At 36.7% G+C, this 13,162-nt stretch overlaps 2 protein-coding genes across 2 annotated transcripts in view; one reads left to right on the forward strand and one right to left on the reverse strand.

Annotated features, from left to right (window-relative positions):
* Nucleotides 1-3,986: 3,986 nt before the first annotated feature.
* Nucleotides 3,987-10,499, forward strand: LOC109208902 (elongator complex protein 4). The gene is made up of 9 exons (XM_019372060.1): nucleotides 3,987-4,146; nucleotides 5,913-6,066; nucleotides 6,209-6,453; nucleotides 6,580-6,649; nucleotides 7,486-7,642; nucleotides 8,820-8,898; nucleotides 9,125-9,284; nucleotides 9,360-9,451; nucleotides 9,922-10,499. Exons 2-9 carry the CDS (start codon nucleotides 5,934-5,936, stop codon nucleotides 10,087-10,089), a joined length of 1,104 nt encoding a protein of 367 aa, XP_019227605.1. The 5' UTR covers nucleotides 3,987-4,146; nucleotides 5,913-5,933; the 3' UTR covers nucleotides 10,090-10,499.
* Nucleotides 10,500-10,659: 160 nt separating this feature from the next.
* LOC109208910 (probable mannitol dehydrogenase) overlaps nucleotides 10,660-13,162 on the reverse strand; it is a 4,703-nt gene continuing 2,200 nt past the window's right edge. Inside the window, exons 2-5 of the mRNA XM_019372069.1 lie at nucleotides 12,283-12,396; nucleotides 11,214-11,727; nucleotides 10,969-11,122; nucleotides 10,660-10,862 (exon numbers count right to left, since the gene is read on the reverse strand). Of these exons, the coding sequence (XP_019227614.1) occupies nucleotides 10,660-10,862; nucleotides 10,969-11,122; nucleotides 11,214-11,727; nucleotides 12,283-12,396 (985 nt within the window). The remainder of the gene's footprint in view (nucleotides 10,863-10,968; nucleotides 11,123-11,213; nucleotides 11,728-12,282; nucleotides 12,397-13,162) is intronic.

A 13,162-nucleotide genomic window follows, 5' to 3' on the forward strand; every position in this document is an offset into this window, starting at 1 on the left:
AAAAAACTTCAGCTGCTTGGCCGAAGTTTTTTTAGTGCAATATCATTTTTTAATTTAACCAGTGTAGGAGGAAAATTTCAGGCTCCTTCTGAAGTTTTTAAGTAATAAATAAAAAACTTCAGCTGTTAGGCCGAAGTTTTTTTAGTGCAATATGATTTTTTAATTTAGCCAGTGTATGTGGAAAATATGCTGAAGTTTTTGAGTAATAACAAAAAAACTTCAGCTGCTTGGCCGAAGTTTTTTTAGTGCAATATCATTTTTTAATTTAACCAGTGTAGGAGGAAATTTCAGGCTCCTCTGAAGTTTTAAGTAATAAATAAAAAACTTCAGCTGTTAGGCCGAAGTTTTTTAGTGCAATATGTTACTAACATATCACACATTAAATTAGAATTCAGTGAATTAATCAGAAAGCATTTTAAATTCTGGAGATGAATTTGATTTGAATATGGAATTTATATTCCTTCACTGAAATTCGTCAAACAACCAGAAAACATAAAATTCAAAAACTATTTTGAATTCTGGAGATGAATTTGAATACTTACAATGTATTTGAATTTGAATATGGAATTTGAATACGAGACGCGTTCTCAGAAGGAACTGACTGATGGAGGAGATACGGAGGAGATCTGTAATTTGAATCTGTGAATACGGAGGAGAGACGCACTTTTATATGTTTTGGAAGGGGTATAATGGTCATATTAACACGGATTTTCTGTTAGTTGGTTACGAAATCAATAATTTTTAAAAACAGGGTATAGGTTAAAAGGTGGCATAAAAAATGGGTACCGCTACAAATCCCCCGGACAGTTGCAAATGATGAAAGATCTTGTTTCCAGATGGATTTTTTTTGTGGGAAGAGAACTTTTGGGAACTAATTAAGTAGAATAAGTTAGAGAGTGTAAAAGAGTCTAACCATTTGTAACATGTTAATTTTTATCCTCTTTACTTAAGTAAACTTTGAACAAATAATTTCTCGACACTTTTTTTAATTTAGTTCATCTTGACCCACTCAAATTAGACAAATCTTATTCATTTAATCCCATTTGATTGAAGTAGCAAAAATTTCACAATGTGTCAATTGAGTTATATGATGTTAGAGCTAGGTACCTGATCTTATCGAAGTACTTTATTTCATTTGCTTATTCATGTTTATTCCATAGGCGAACCTAGGAGTGGCAATTTGAGCCCAAACCCATCTAACCCGCCCAACCCACCCAGAGATTAATGGGTTGGGTTACAAACATTTTAGCTCATGGGTCAATTTCGGTTGAGCCAAAATTAACCCATCATATTTTATAGGAATTTTTACCTCCTATAGCAAAGGTTAACACCTTATTTATTTTAAATAAATACCATTTAAAAAAATTATATTCTATAGATACCTTTTAAGGTTTATAGCAAAATATTTAATTTTGGTTTCCTCCGAGCCCTAAGCCACTAAATACGCTAATCAGTTACACTTTTTTCTTTTTCTCTACTTTGATACATCCCATTCTCCCAAAGTTTCGTGGACCTCTTCCACTTAACCAAAATAACTCCAATAAAGGCAATACCGGTATTGATTATTGGAACAACATTTTAGTACGAAACAAAAATCCATCAAAACCTTAATAAGCCAGCTTGCAAATATGCACAAACAAAGCAATTCAAGACGAAGAAGACAAAAGCCTAAATTTTGGCGTAACCGCGTGCTATTTAATTAAGGAGAAATCACAGCCTTGGAGTTTATCAAAATCGGAAGTTTACAAAAACAATCAAAATCGGAAAGGAAGAAGAAGAAGAAACATACTGGAGTTGGCGTATTATTCATGTCCACGAATATCAAAATCGGAATCTCTGATTTCTGATTTCTGTGATTTCTCATTTTCTTCTTCTTTCTCTCATCGCTGCTTATGGAATCATGGTCGGAATCCGATGGGTCGTCGGAAAATTGTCGACTAAAATAGGTCGTCTGAAGTTTGGGGTTGAACAATTTGAAGATTCTGTTACCTTTTTTTTTAAGAGCATTTCAATGTATCTTGCTGTATTTCTATGTATTTCATTGTATCCACTATCTTTTTTTTCGTTGTAATTCAATGTATCTTGTTGTATTCCATGTATTTCATTGCATTCAGTGTCTTTTTTTCTCATTTTATTTCAATGTATCACTCTGTATTCTATCTATTTCATTATATCCATTGTCTCGCTATATGCCATGAATGTATTCATATGTTTTTTTTAATTAATATAATTTATGTATTCAAAATGTATTATATAATTTCTCTGAAGATTGCTATGTTTTTGGGGTATTTTGCGGTTGAGAATTTTTTTATAACTGAAAAATACAAATTTTGTGTGTTATAATTGAGTTTGTTGAGTTATATTAGTAGTCTATTATATTAATTAATTCACTTTCCGTTTTAAAAACAGTGTAATCCCCTATTTCACGCCGTGAATACAGTCGAATATAGTCGAATACAATAATCTGTCCAGCTGTAATCCCATGTTTCACTCCATGAATACAGTCGAATACACTCGAATACAACAATTGATTAGCTGGACTTCCCTGATTCACGCCTATTTTTGCTACTGTATTCATGAATACAATAGCTTAAATACATCAAATACAACTTATAACCACAGAAAAGGTATCTATAATCCGTAATATAGCAAACGGTATCTATAGATGGCTAATTACTGCTAAAAGATAGTGATTTATGAAAATTTCTCTATTTTATAGCCCATTCTGACCCATTAAGCAGCCCAAATACAACCCATGAAACTCACCCAAAACAAAAAGGTATCTCAATCCAACTTATATAGAAATTTATTTAGTTGCCCCAATTTTACTTTTTTTTTTTTTGTATTTTCAATTTTATGTTCTTTTGTTTTTCTGCACCATCACTCCCCTGCCCCCCCCCCTCCCCTGCAAAACCCCCTGTTTGTTTTTTCCTGCAACCATACACCCCTCTCCCACCCACCCCCTTGCAAACCCCCCTCCCCTTAATTTTTTTGTTTTTACTTTTTTTATTTCTTTTGTATTTTCAATTTTCTTTTTTTTTTCTTGCACACTCACCCACCCCACGCCCTGCCCACCCCCCCCTCAATTTTTTTTTTTTACTTTTTTTTTTGTATTTTTTAATTTTCTGTTTTTTTTTGCACCCCCCCCTCCCACCCGCAAACCCTCAAAAAAAGTTTTTACTTTTTTTTCATTTTTCTACATCAACCACCCGCCCAAACCCCCCTCCCCCAGCCCACCCCCCAAACCCACCCACCCAGCCCACCCACCCCAGCCCTACCCCCTCCCCCAATTTTTTTTTCAACTTACACATTTTAAGGTAAAAAGATTTTTTTTATGCAAGATGAGCATGGGTCAAGTTGGGCGGGTTGGGTTATGACCCATTGTTTAGCCCATCTTGACCCAGCCCATCTTAGCCCAAGTACAATTTGGGCTGGGTTGGGCAATGACCCATTTATTGGCTTAACCCATCTTGACCCGCCTAAATTCAGCCGACCCGCCCATTTGCCACCGCTAGGCGGACCCACCCTTAGGGTAAGAGTGTCACCGGCTTAGATAACTTCGAAATACACACACAATGACAACAATATTGATTGACACCCTAAGACTCAAAGCTTAGCAAATTATATTGGTCGATTTGCGGGGCATATCTTGACTTTTATTGTTCATCCTTGGTTCGATTTCCATTCCAATATTTGCTCAAATTTTTATGCGACAGTGGTGCCCCCACCACTTTCAAATGCAGGGTCAGCCTATGCTTATTTTAAAACATTATTATTTTAGGGATTCGAATCAATTACTCATTCTATGAAAACTATTATTGGATATTTTTTCCAGTTAAAACTTAAAAGCCATTATGGGACATGTAAGAATTATAAAAATTATAGAAAGTAAAAGTAACAAAAGTTAAGAAAAATAACCCCCAATTACCCCCCCCCCCCCCCTCTCCCCCCCCAAAAAAAAAAAGAATAAGAAAAGGTATTTGATTTAATTTTATACGTTCCAAATAGACAATTTATAACTTTGCCGCTCTAAACTCCTACGAAAGAGAAATACGTTCGCTCCCCAAGTGTTGAGAGGGCAAAAAGCTGTTTGTAAAGTAGAGAGGCATATCGAAGGAAATAAAAATTCCATTGACGCCCATCATTGTAAGCAATCCTTTCAGTTTTTCTTTTACGTTGCAGTTCGAATGCTGTTGTTGTGATTTTTGTTGTTGATAGTATGCACACCTGCTATTTGATAAAATGCTTACTTGAAGTATCAGCCTCTTATGTCAACCAATATATAAATATCGAAGTTCCCAATTGTTGGTGTCTTGAATTGCTTTATAAAATAGCTGGGAAAAAATTGAGATATGAAGAAAAGATGTGATCTTTGCTAATTTTAGGTTTATTATTATTCTGTGACACGTATGTGATATCTTTTTCTATATCCTTTGGAGTTGTTACCGTAGCTGATTGCTATTTTAGGGACATTAGCATGTTCTCAAATGGTTAGACCGGCTATATTGTACGGAGCTGAGTGTTGGCCTGTCAAGAAGTCTCACGTCCAGAAGATGAGCGTAGCTGAAACGAGGATGCTGAGATGGATGTGTGGACATACCAGGAAAGACAAGATTCGGAATGAAGTTATTAGGGACAAGGTGGGAGTAGCAGCCATGGAAGACAAGTTGCGGGAATCGAGGTTGCGATGGTTTGGGCATGTGAGGAGGAGAGACATAGATGCCCCGGTCAGGAGGTGTGAGAGGTGGACCATGGCAGGCTTGAGGAAGGGCAGGGGTAAGCCAAAGAAGTATTGGGGAGAGGTGATTAGGTAGGACATGTCAGTGCTTCACCTAACCGAGGACATAACTAGCGATAGTAAGGTGTGGAGGTCGACGATTAAGGTGGTGGGTTGTCTGGTAGTTGTGAGTTTCTCCTAGGGTTACCAGTAGTACTAGTAATATTCTTGTTGCCGGTTGAAAGATTCTTTCTTCTTGTTTGTTATTATATCTGGTACTTAGCAGCCAAGTTCATTATTTTTGTAAATTGCTACCGGATATTGTTGATCCCTGACTGTTACTATTTGATGCTACTTTTTTTCTCGACTTTTCCTAGAATTGCTGCTTCTTGATTGATACTATTTGATGCTACTACTTTCCCCCTATTGTCTTATCGTCTTTTGTCTCCTTCTTGTTTCTTCCCCCTATTTCTTCTTCTTCTTCTCCCTTCTCTTCCTCTCCACACTTTCTTGAGCCGATGGTCTATCGGAAACAACCTCTCTACCTCTCCAAGTAGGGGTAAAGTCTGCGTACACATTACCCTCCCCAGACCCCACATGTGGGATTATACTGGGTATGTTTTTGTTGTTGTAGCATGTTCTCAAATGCTTAAAATGTGAGCACTTTTCATATACTTACGATGTACAAGAATTATTTAGCTTGTGTAAATTCATAGGTGGAGCCAAAATTTGAAGCTTATGGGTTTGAGACTCTAAATTAATAGTAATTTGAACATATTCCATAGATCCATTAAGAAAAAAATAGAGTTTGAATTAAAGCTATTGGGTTCGGCCAAAGAGCTAGCTCCGCAACTGTGTGCAATAGGTTTGCAGGGCACATGAACTAGTTTGAGGTTCGTGAATTATAATTTATGATGATGCTGAGACTATTTTGTGGTGCTCATTATTTGTTATGTTGTGTGTTTGTTTTGTTTTCTTTATAGTTCTGCAGTTGCCTGATATTTTATTTTGGTCATTTATTTGTTCTTGGAAGTGACAAGTCCAGAAAGAACTAACCTCTATGTTCTATTAAAATTGTAGTAAGATAAGTTCATGATGCCACAAAATTTTCAGTTAATAGCCGTAACATGTGATTTGAGATTTGTATAATTTGGTTGAGCTTAGTTCTCAATTTTGCTTCCTTCTTTTTATGAAGAGTTGATCTATAAGAAGCTTCATGGCTTCAAGTAGGCCGCGTGGCAGCAGTTTCTCTCGAAACATATCTAGTGCAGCTACATCTCAGATTCCTGGAGTAAAGCTTGGTCCAAATGGCACATCATTTCTTTCATCAGGCATACCAGATCTTGACCGTAATTCCCACTACACCTCCTTTAATGTCTCTTTTCCTTTTCTTTGTTCTCAACATTATTATTTCTCTTTCTTTTGTTACAAGCTAGCGTTATATTTATGAACTTTTTCTTTTCCCATTTGTTTGTTATATTCTCTTTCCAGAGATTTTGGGTGGTGGCTTTACATTGGGAAGCCTAGTCATGGTCATGGAAGACCCCGAGGCACCTCATCATATGCTTTTACTGAGAAATTTCATGTCTCAGGGCCTGGTTCACAAGCAACCCCTGCTTTATGCCAGCCCGGAAAGAGATCCACGAGGCTTTCTTGGAACTTTGCCTAGCCCAATGGCTTCTAAGGATGAGAAGCCTCATGAACGGCAGAAGCCTCATGAACGGCCTACTGAACAGGTTTATACCTTTCTTTCCGGCATCTTAACAAAATATTATATATGAAACTATGGATACATGATATGATGTTAATGTAGACCTTGTTGATTCGAAAAAGCTGAAATTTTAATCCATTTTACATTACAGGATTCGAATTTAAGAATCGCTTGGCAATATAAGAAGTATTTGGGGGAACAGAATTCAGAGGTCCAAAGAGGTAAGACCACTTGAAGCTGATTTGTTTCATTTCATTCACTTTTGAACTCGTACAACTAATAATGACTATTTTTCCTCCGAAGAAATTGGCTTCAGTTGTATACGGTATTTTTTCCTGCAGTGTCTAAGTCAAGTTTGTTTTGAATTGGGCTGTCTTGCGAAGAGGTGACTAAAAATGTCCATGATATCATTTACGGGTTAAAGCATAAAGAAAGAGGAAATGGATCTTGTCACAAGTATGCTAAGGGCATTCTGCAATGAGATTGACCCAACAATGCCCTAGGAAATCTAGTAGATTAAATTTTATACCTCTGGTGAAGTTTTCTACCGAATGATGCCTTTTTGAAGTGCCGATTTACTATTTTGAAATTTTCTTAAAGCCACAAATAAAATGTTTCTACGCTTAAACAACTTGTAAGATTGAGTTGCAATTTCCGTAGCTGTCCAGATTTTAGGTGGACATTGCGACTCCAGTTATCTTCATGAAATTTACTTCTAGAAGAAAATCTTTAGGGCCATACGTTGATCACTACATCTGGTAGTATCTGTTGATTTTTGGCTCCCTGTTTCTTTCCTACTTGACTCTTTGAAATAATATAATCCATCGTAAAGATAAAACGGCTAACAGTTTGAAGGCTTTGGGAATGTTACAAAATAATCGTTTTAAATGTGTGACAAGTCACGTTTCTGTAATCAAGTACTTTGAGCAGTGTTCTTTTTGTAGTTGCCCTCTTATTTACATGGAAGACTTTCTATTCATTTGTTTGTAACTATGCTGTTAATTGAAAGCAAGACTTATGCTGAATCTGACAGTTAGCTTGTGCATCATCTGTGCAGGTGGAAAAGCTGAATATTGCAATGACTTCGACGTGCGAAAGCCCCTGGAAAGGCACTTCTATAGTGGGCAGCGGGTTGATTGCATTAGTCTTCGAGATTCTCCCAATCTAGTGCCTGTACTTGAACGTTGTTCAGCCTTTTCATCTCAAATCTCGAAGTATTGTCACTCCTTCTTTCATACATTCAGTTACAGTTTTCATGTTGGCTGTGGTTTATGAACCAAAATTGCAATTTGTCAAGTTTCCAAATAAAGGATAAGAATATCTTTGATACATGAGTTTCAATGGGATACAAAAATGGGAGATGGGATTGCATTTGGAAGATTGTTGGATACCATTGTGTGCTGATGCCTGCCATAGTTATCTTAAAAGTGTGGTATGACATAGGGATAACCTAGAGACTCTTTTGTGTGGAAACATGCATCAAGGAATTGGTAATAGGTAAAAAGGCTTGGAAAAAGGATAGACAAAAGAGACAAAGTTGATGGCCTATCCATGATAAGAATGTAATCTGACATAAGTTGGCTGGATAATCTTTCATATCATTTGATACAAAATATCTAACATATTGATATAGAATCACGATCCACTTTAAACGTTTCTTCTTTACATTTGTGCAATTCTGATGTCTACTATAGATATTCTGGGAATTAAAAGATCTAGCAGATACACAATGTCCTTGTAACCTGTAGTTTCATTATAATGTATTACTGCATGGAAGCCTATTTATTATGCTTTCTTTTTCCCTTTGAAGTAACTTTACAGAGGCACTATCTTTTGGTATTCCCAACCTCTACCCTTCTCCCTCCCCTGCAATTGAGATTTTCTTATGGTTGACACATCTTTCTAAAGTATATAAAGTGAGAAAAGTTATACACTATTTAATTGTCCCCATACTCGTAAGTTGTTTATGCGGAAAATAAGACTGAATAATATTTTTCTATCAGTTGAATAGTGAAAGAATAAATGATATTGTTGATCATTCTTTGTTCAAAAACATCATTACTCCATCTCAATTGGAAAGCAAATAAACATGCATGATAAGTCATCATTAAGCTAGTGGTTTCATTGAAAAGAATTGGTGATTTACTGATAGTGTTAATAAAGCATCAGACTGCTATTTTATGTCCACTTTGGCCCTCTCCTCAATATTGCTGTTATCAGGATTATCTTTCAAATTGTTGTTTTTGTCAATTAAGGTCTGTTACCTTTTGAACATACTTGCATGAGGATTCTTTTTGAGAATAAGTTTTTGATTACGTGGATCCGTTAGTTCTGATTTTATAGGATTGAACTGTTGAATATGTGTAAAAGTTTCTTCTGCTATTATGTCAGATCTGATAGCAACATCACATGTGCCGGTCGTATTGCCATTCAGTCACTATGTTCTCCTCAGTGCGACTTCTCTGACAAGGTTATTTTCTGGACTTTGGTTACTTGTAATCTAGTTATTCTTTAAGAAAAAATATTCTCCAGTAGTAACTCACTGCAGGACTAATGGCCATCAAAAATTCAAAATCATTAGTTTTTTTGTTGTTTCTAGAGACATGAGAAATTGTTTTTGGGCTCTTTTTGGGTTCATGTTGCCTTGTGGGACTGTTCAATGCAAAATTTGATTCTGTACTTGCATCTCGTTGTAGGAGTGGGATATGCTTTCTTTTATAAGATCTTTGAAAGGTATGGTTCGATCTTCGGGTGCAGTTGCAGTCATATCTTTTCCACCCTCACTTGTCTCACCAACCTTCTTAAAGAGATGGCAGCATCTGGCTGATACCTTGATATCTGTCAAAGCAATTCCTGGTATACCTCTGTTTAATCCATTATCGAAAGTTTCATCTTGTTCTTCTGTAAAATTGTGACTCAAGCTTGCTGCAGATGAGGACAAGGAATTGGCAAAGCTCCTCACTGGTTACCAAGACATGCTGGGCCTTCTGAGTGTACACAAAGTGGCTCGCATGAATACACAGGTGAATGACCTTTTCTGCATTGACTATTAACTACAGGAGTTGATATCGTCCTAACACTTTCTGGAATGAGTATTTTCTTTACTCGTCTTACTGTTGATGATAGATAAATGAGCTAAACATCCAAATGATGCTTGGCTTTTGACTTAAAAAAGCTAAACATTTTCTAAATGCATTAATGACTCGGCGGAATGCATGTCGTTCTTAGATTTTTGGCTTCTCTTCTTTTCTTATCTAAGCCTTAGGCATAATTAAGGTACGTGACTATTATGGAAAATAATAGAGAAAATGCAGGTAAAGTGGACTTTGATCATTGATGATAGTCTTGGACAATTAACAGATCTGTCTCGGAGCATCAAAAGTGAAATCAATCATCCTTGGGGAAAGCGATAATATTTCTAACTTCTGTGTTATTGGCTGTTAATTTCTGTCTATCAAACTTATTGGGTAAGTTGATCCAAAACTTTTAACAGGTCCCTGCAATTCTGGAAGCCACTACATTCTCAATGAAACTGCGAAAGCGAAGGGCATTGATTTTAGAATGCCTTAATCAAGCCCCAGTTGATGGTTCAAGTGGAAGTTCATATGGTACTTCTAGTAGTTGTTCTGGAAGTTCGAAAACAGGGAACCTTGACTTCTAGATGATATTAAGCGCGTTTGCTTCAATTTGTCACAACCTAAGTCACGCTCCTGTAATTGCTGGATTTGCTGGTCTAAACTTTGTCACAATGCAAGATTTAGAATCACTGTCAGTTGCAAGCAGCAATCAGGGGTCATATGGAAGCTGGATTTAGCATACATTATTCTTACAATTCTGTTACATATTCTGAATTTTGTTGATGAAAACCGGTAAGGATTGCCAGGGCGAGTAGTTACTCACTGTATCATAGGTTCATAGTGTTCTACAGTAGCATCAGTTTACAATTATGAGCTGGACTTGTTAGGCTGTGCTAATTGAGTACATTATGTTTATCCTTACGATCAAATATTTAGGAAATTGTATTGAAGGATATGCATTACAGTTAAACTTATCTTTAGTTAGATTTCTTGATTCCTGAATTTCTATAATGACTAGAATCAGCGTAATTTAGCTCATTGGGATTGCCATCAGTGTGATGAGTTTGGATTCAATGATAGGAACTCAAAGGCTAAACTCATAAAGTTTAAATTTTGGCTAAACTCATAAAGTTTACATGAAACAAAACTCTTAATCATTCTGCTCTAAGGGTCTTGGCAACGTCAATGACAAAACGGTACTTAACGTCACCTTTAGCGAGACGCTCCAATACAGTATTTACATAATCCATTGGAATGACTTCAACATCTGCTGTTATATTGTGTTTTGCAGCAAAATCAAGCATTTCTTGTGTCTCTTTCATCCCTCCTATACCACTTCCAGCTACAAGCTTCCTCCCTGTCATTATATGTAATTCTCAACTGATTTACATTTCTAGGAACTAAAAACTTTAAATATGAGCCAGTAATTACACGAAAATCTTGATAAAATGTAATCCACTTACCCATAAGTAATGGAAAGACTGGCAGCTCGACAGGTTTTTCAGGTGCACCAAGAAATATAAGCTTCCCATGAGACTTCAATAGCCCAATCAATGGATGTATGGAATGATCCGCGGAGACTGTGTCAAGAATGCCATCCATTGTGCCCATAGCAGCCTATGGATATAGGAAACAATGTCGAGAACCAAAATGTTATTCTATGACAATAGATGGTTGAAGTAAAGATTTCAAGATTACAAGTAATTACCTGCAGCTGATCCTGATCCGTGCTGACCAAAAACGAATCAGCACTGAGGCGCTCAAGAGCTTCCTTCTGTTTATTTTTAGATGTACTAATTACTGTTACCTTTAGCCCCATGGCCTTGGCAAACTTGACACCAACATGACCAAGCCCCCCTAGACCTACTACACCAATGTGAAGACCTGGTTTGTCTAATCCAAAGTATCTCAACGGGCTGTACATTGTAATTCCAGCACAAAGGAGAGGGGCTGCAGCAGCTAGGGGCAAGTTTTCTGGGACATGAAAGACGAAATGTTCATCGACAACAATCATGTTCGAGTAGCCTCCATAAGTTGATGTTCCATCGTGGTACATTGCATTGTAGGTGGCTATTCCCTTGGAACAATAGTTCTCAAGATCGTTGGTGCAGTTTTCACAAGATCGACATGATCCACAATACCCTCCCACAGCAACTTTCTCCCCGACTTTGAACTTCTCTACCTTGCTACCAACCTCAGTTACTTCGCCCACGATCTCATGTCTGAATCCATCAAATAACTCTAAGGGGTTGTTTGGTACGATGGATAAGCAAAAATAATCCTAGAATAAAACCTTAGTACCGCCTTATCCCTTGTTTGGTTACTAGTTTTGGGATAAGTTATCCTAAGATTAAAAATAGTACCGGGATAACTTATACAAGAGGGTGAAATAATAATCCCAGGAGAAAGTAGTAAAATTGATAACCCCAGAATTAATACAACATACCAAATAGTCAATAAGAAATAATACCGGGATAAGTAGTCCTAGCATAACTAATTCCAGCATAACTAATCTCAGTATAACTAATCCCAACATAACTAATCCCAGCATAACTTGTCTTCAAACCAAATGACCCCTAAGAGTTTAGAACTCAAACTTTTAATATGAAAAGCAAATAGAGCTATTGCATTTAAAGATTGCAAATTGCAAGCAATGATCCTAAGTTGAGCCAAAACACTTAGGCAACAACTATTAAATTTAAACAAATGACTATCTTTTTCATGTAAGTGTAAATGACACCTTACTAATAATCAAGAATCTAAAATTGAGACCATACCCAGGGACCAGAGGATATAGAGAAGATCCCCATTCATTCTTCAACTGATGAATATCAGAGTGACAAATACCACAATAAAGAACCTTCAATTTAACATCCTTGTCACCAGTTGCCCTGCAAACATCATTTGATACCAAAAGAATTCAAACATTAATACAAGATGATCAAAACAAAATCTCGTCTTTGTTACAAAATGACTTCATAGATGAACTCAAGTGTATCAATTATTTTCCGAAGAGGGTTCTCTCCGCATGAAGGGTGACCAAGAGGTCACAGGTTCGAGCCATGGAAACAGCCTCTAGCAGAAATGTAAGGTGAGACTGCGTACAATACACCCTTGTGATCCGGCCCTTCCCCGCACCTCACGCAGAGGCGGACCTAGGATTTTAACGCGAGAGGGGCACCAATATTTTGCTCGACCAGTGCCCCTAAAGACTTTTAGTGTTCATGAGGGTGCCAAGTTATTTATATAATCATTTTCAAGGTATACACATAAACATATACAAGATTTCTGCTGAAGTTTGCGGGGTCCGGTGACCCCTCAACGCTATACATAGGTCCGCCTCTTACCTCACGCATAGCACAAGCTTAGTGCACCAGACTGCCCTTCTCTCCGCATGAGATTGTTCAAATGGACGTCGTGGTTTGACCAACACAAGTTATGATACAGAGACTTGAGAGTATATTAATATTCCCTCATATAGTATTTCATAGAGGTTTTAGTGTAGTCTGCCTCTGCATTAAGCATCTCTTGGTTTATTTAAAAAATAAAATAATATATATATATATATATATATATATATATATATATATATATATATATATATATATATATATATATATACTATATTAAAAGCACGAATGCCCTTAGCGAAATGTC

Source organism: Nicotiana attenuata, unplaced genomic scaffold (genome assembly GCF_001879085.1).
Source record: "Nicotiana attenuata strain UT unplaced genomic scaffold, NIATTr2, whole genome shotgun sequence".
In the NCBI taxonomy this organism is placed as follows: Eukaryota; Viridiplantae; Streptophyta; class Magnoliopsida; order Solanales; family Solanaceae; genus Nicotiana; species Nicotiana attenuata.

Bases quoted from the DNA above. Each gene is read 5' to 3' on its own strand.
- LOC109208902 (XM_019372060.1), top strand. From the start codon at position 5,934: ATGGCTTCAAGTAGGCCGCGTGGCAGCAGTTTCTCTCGAAACATATCT. The intron at 7,643-8,819 runs GTATTGTCACTC...CTATTATGTCAG, and splicing joins TTTTCATCTCAAATCTCGAA to ATCTGATAGCAACATCACAT. The intron at 9,285-9,359 runs GTATACCTCTGT...AGCTTGCTGCAG, and splicing joins ATCTGTCAAAGCAATTCCTG to ATGAGGACAAGGAATTGGCA.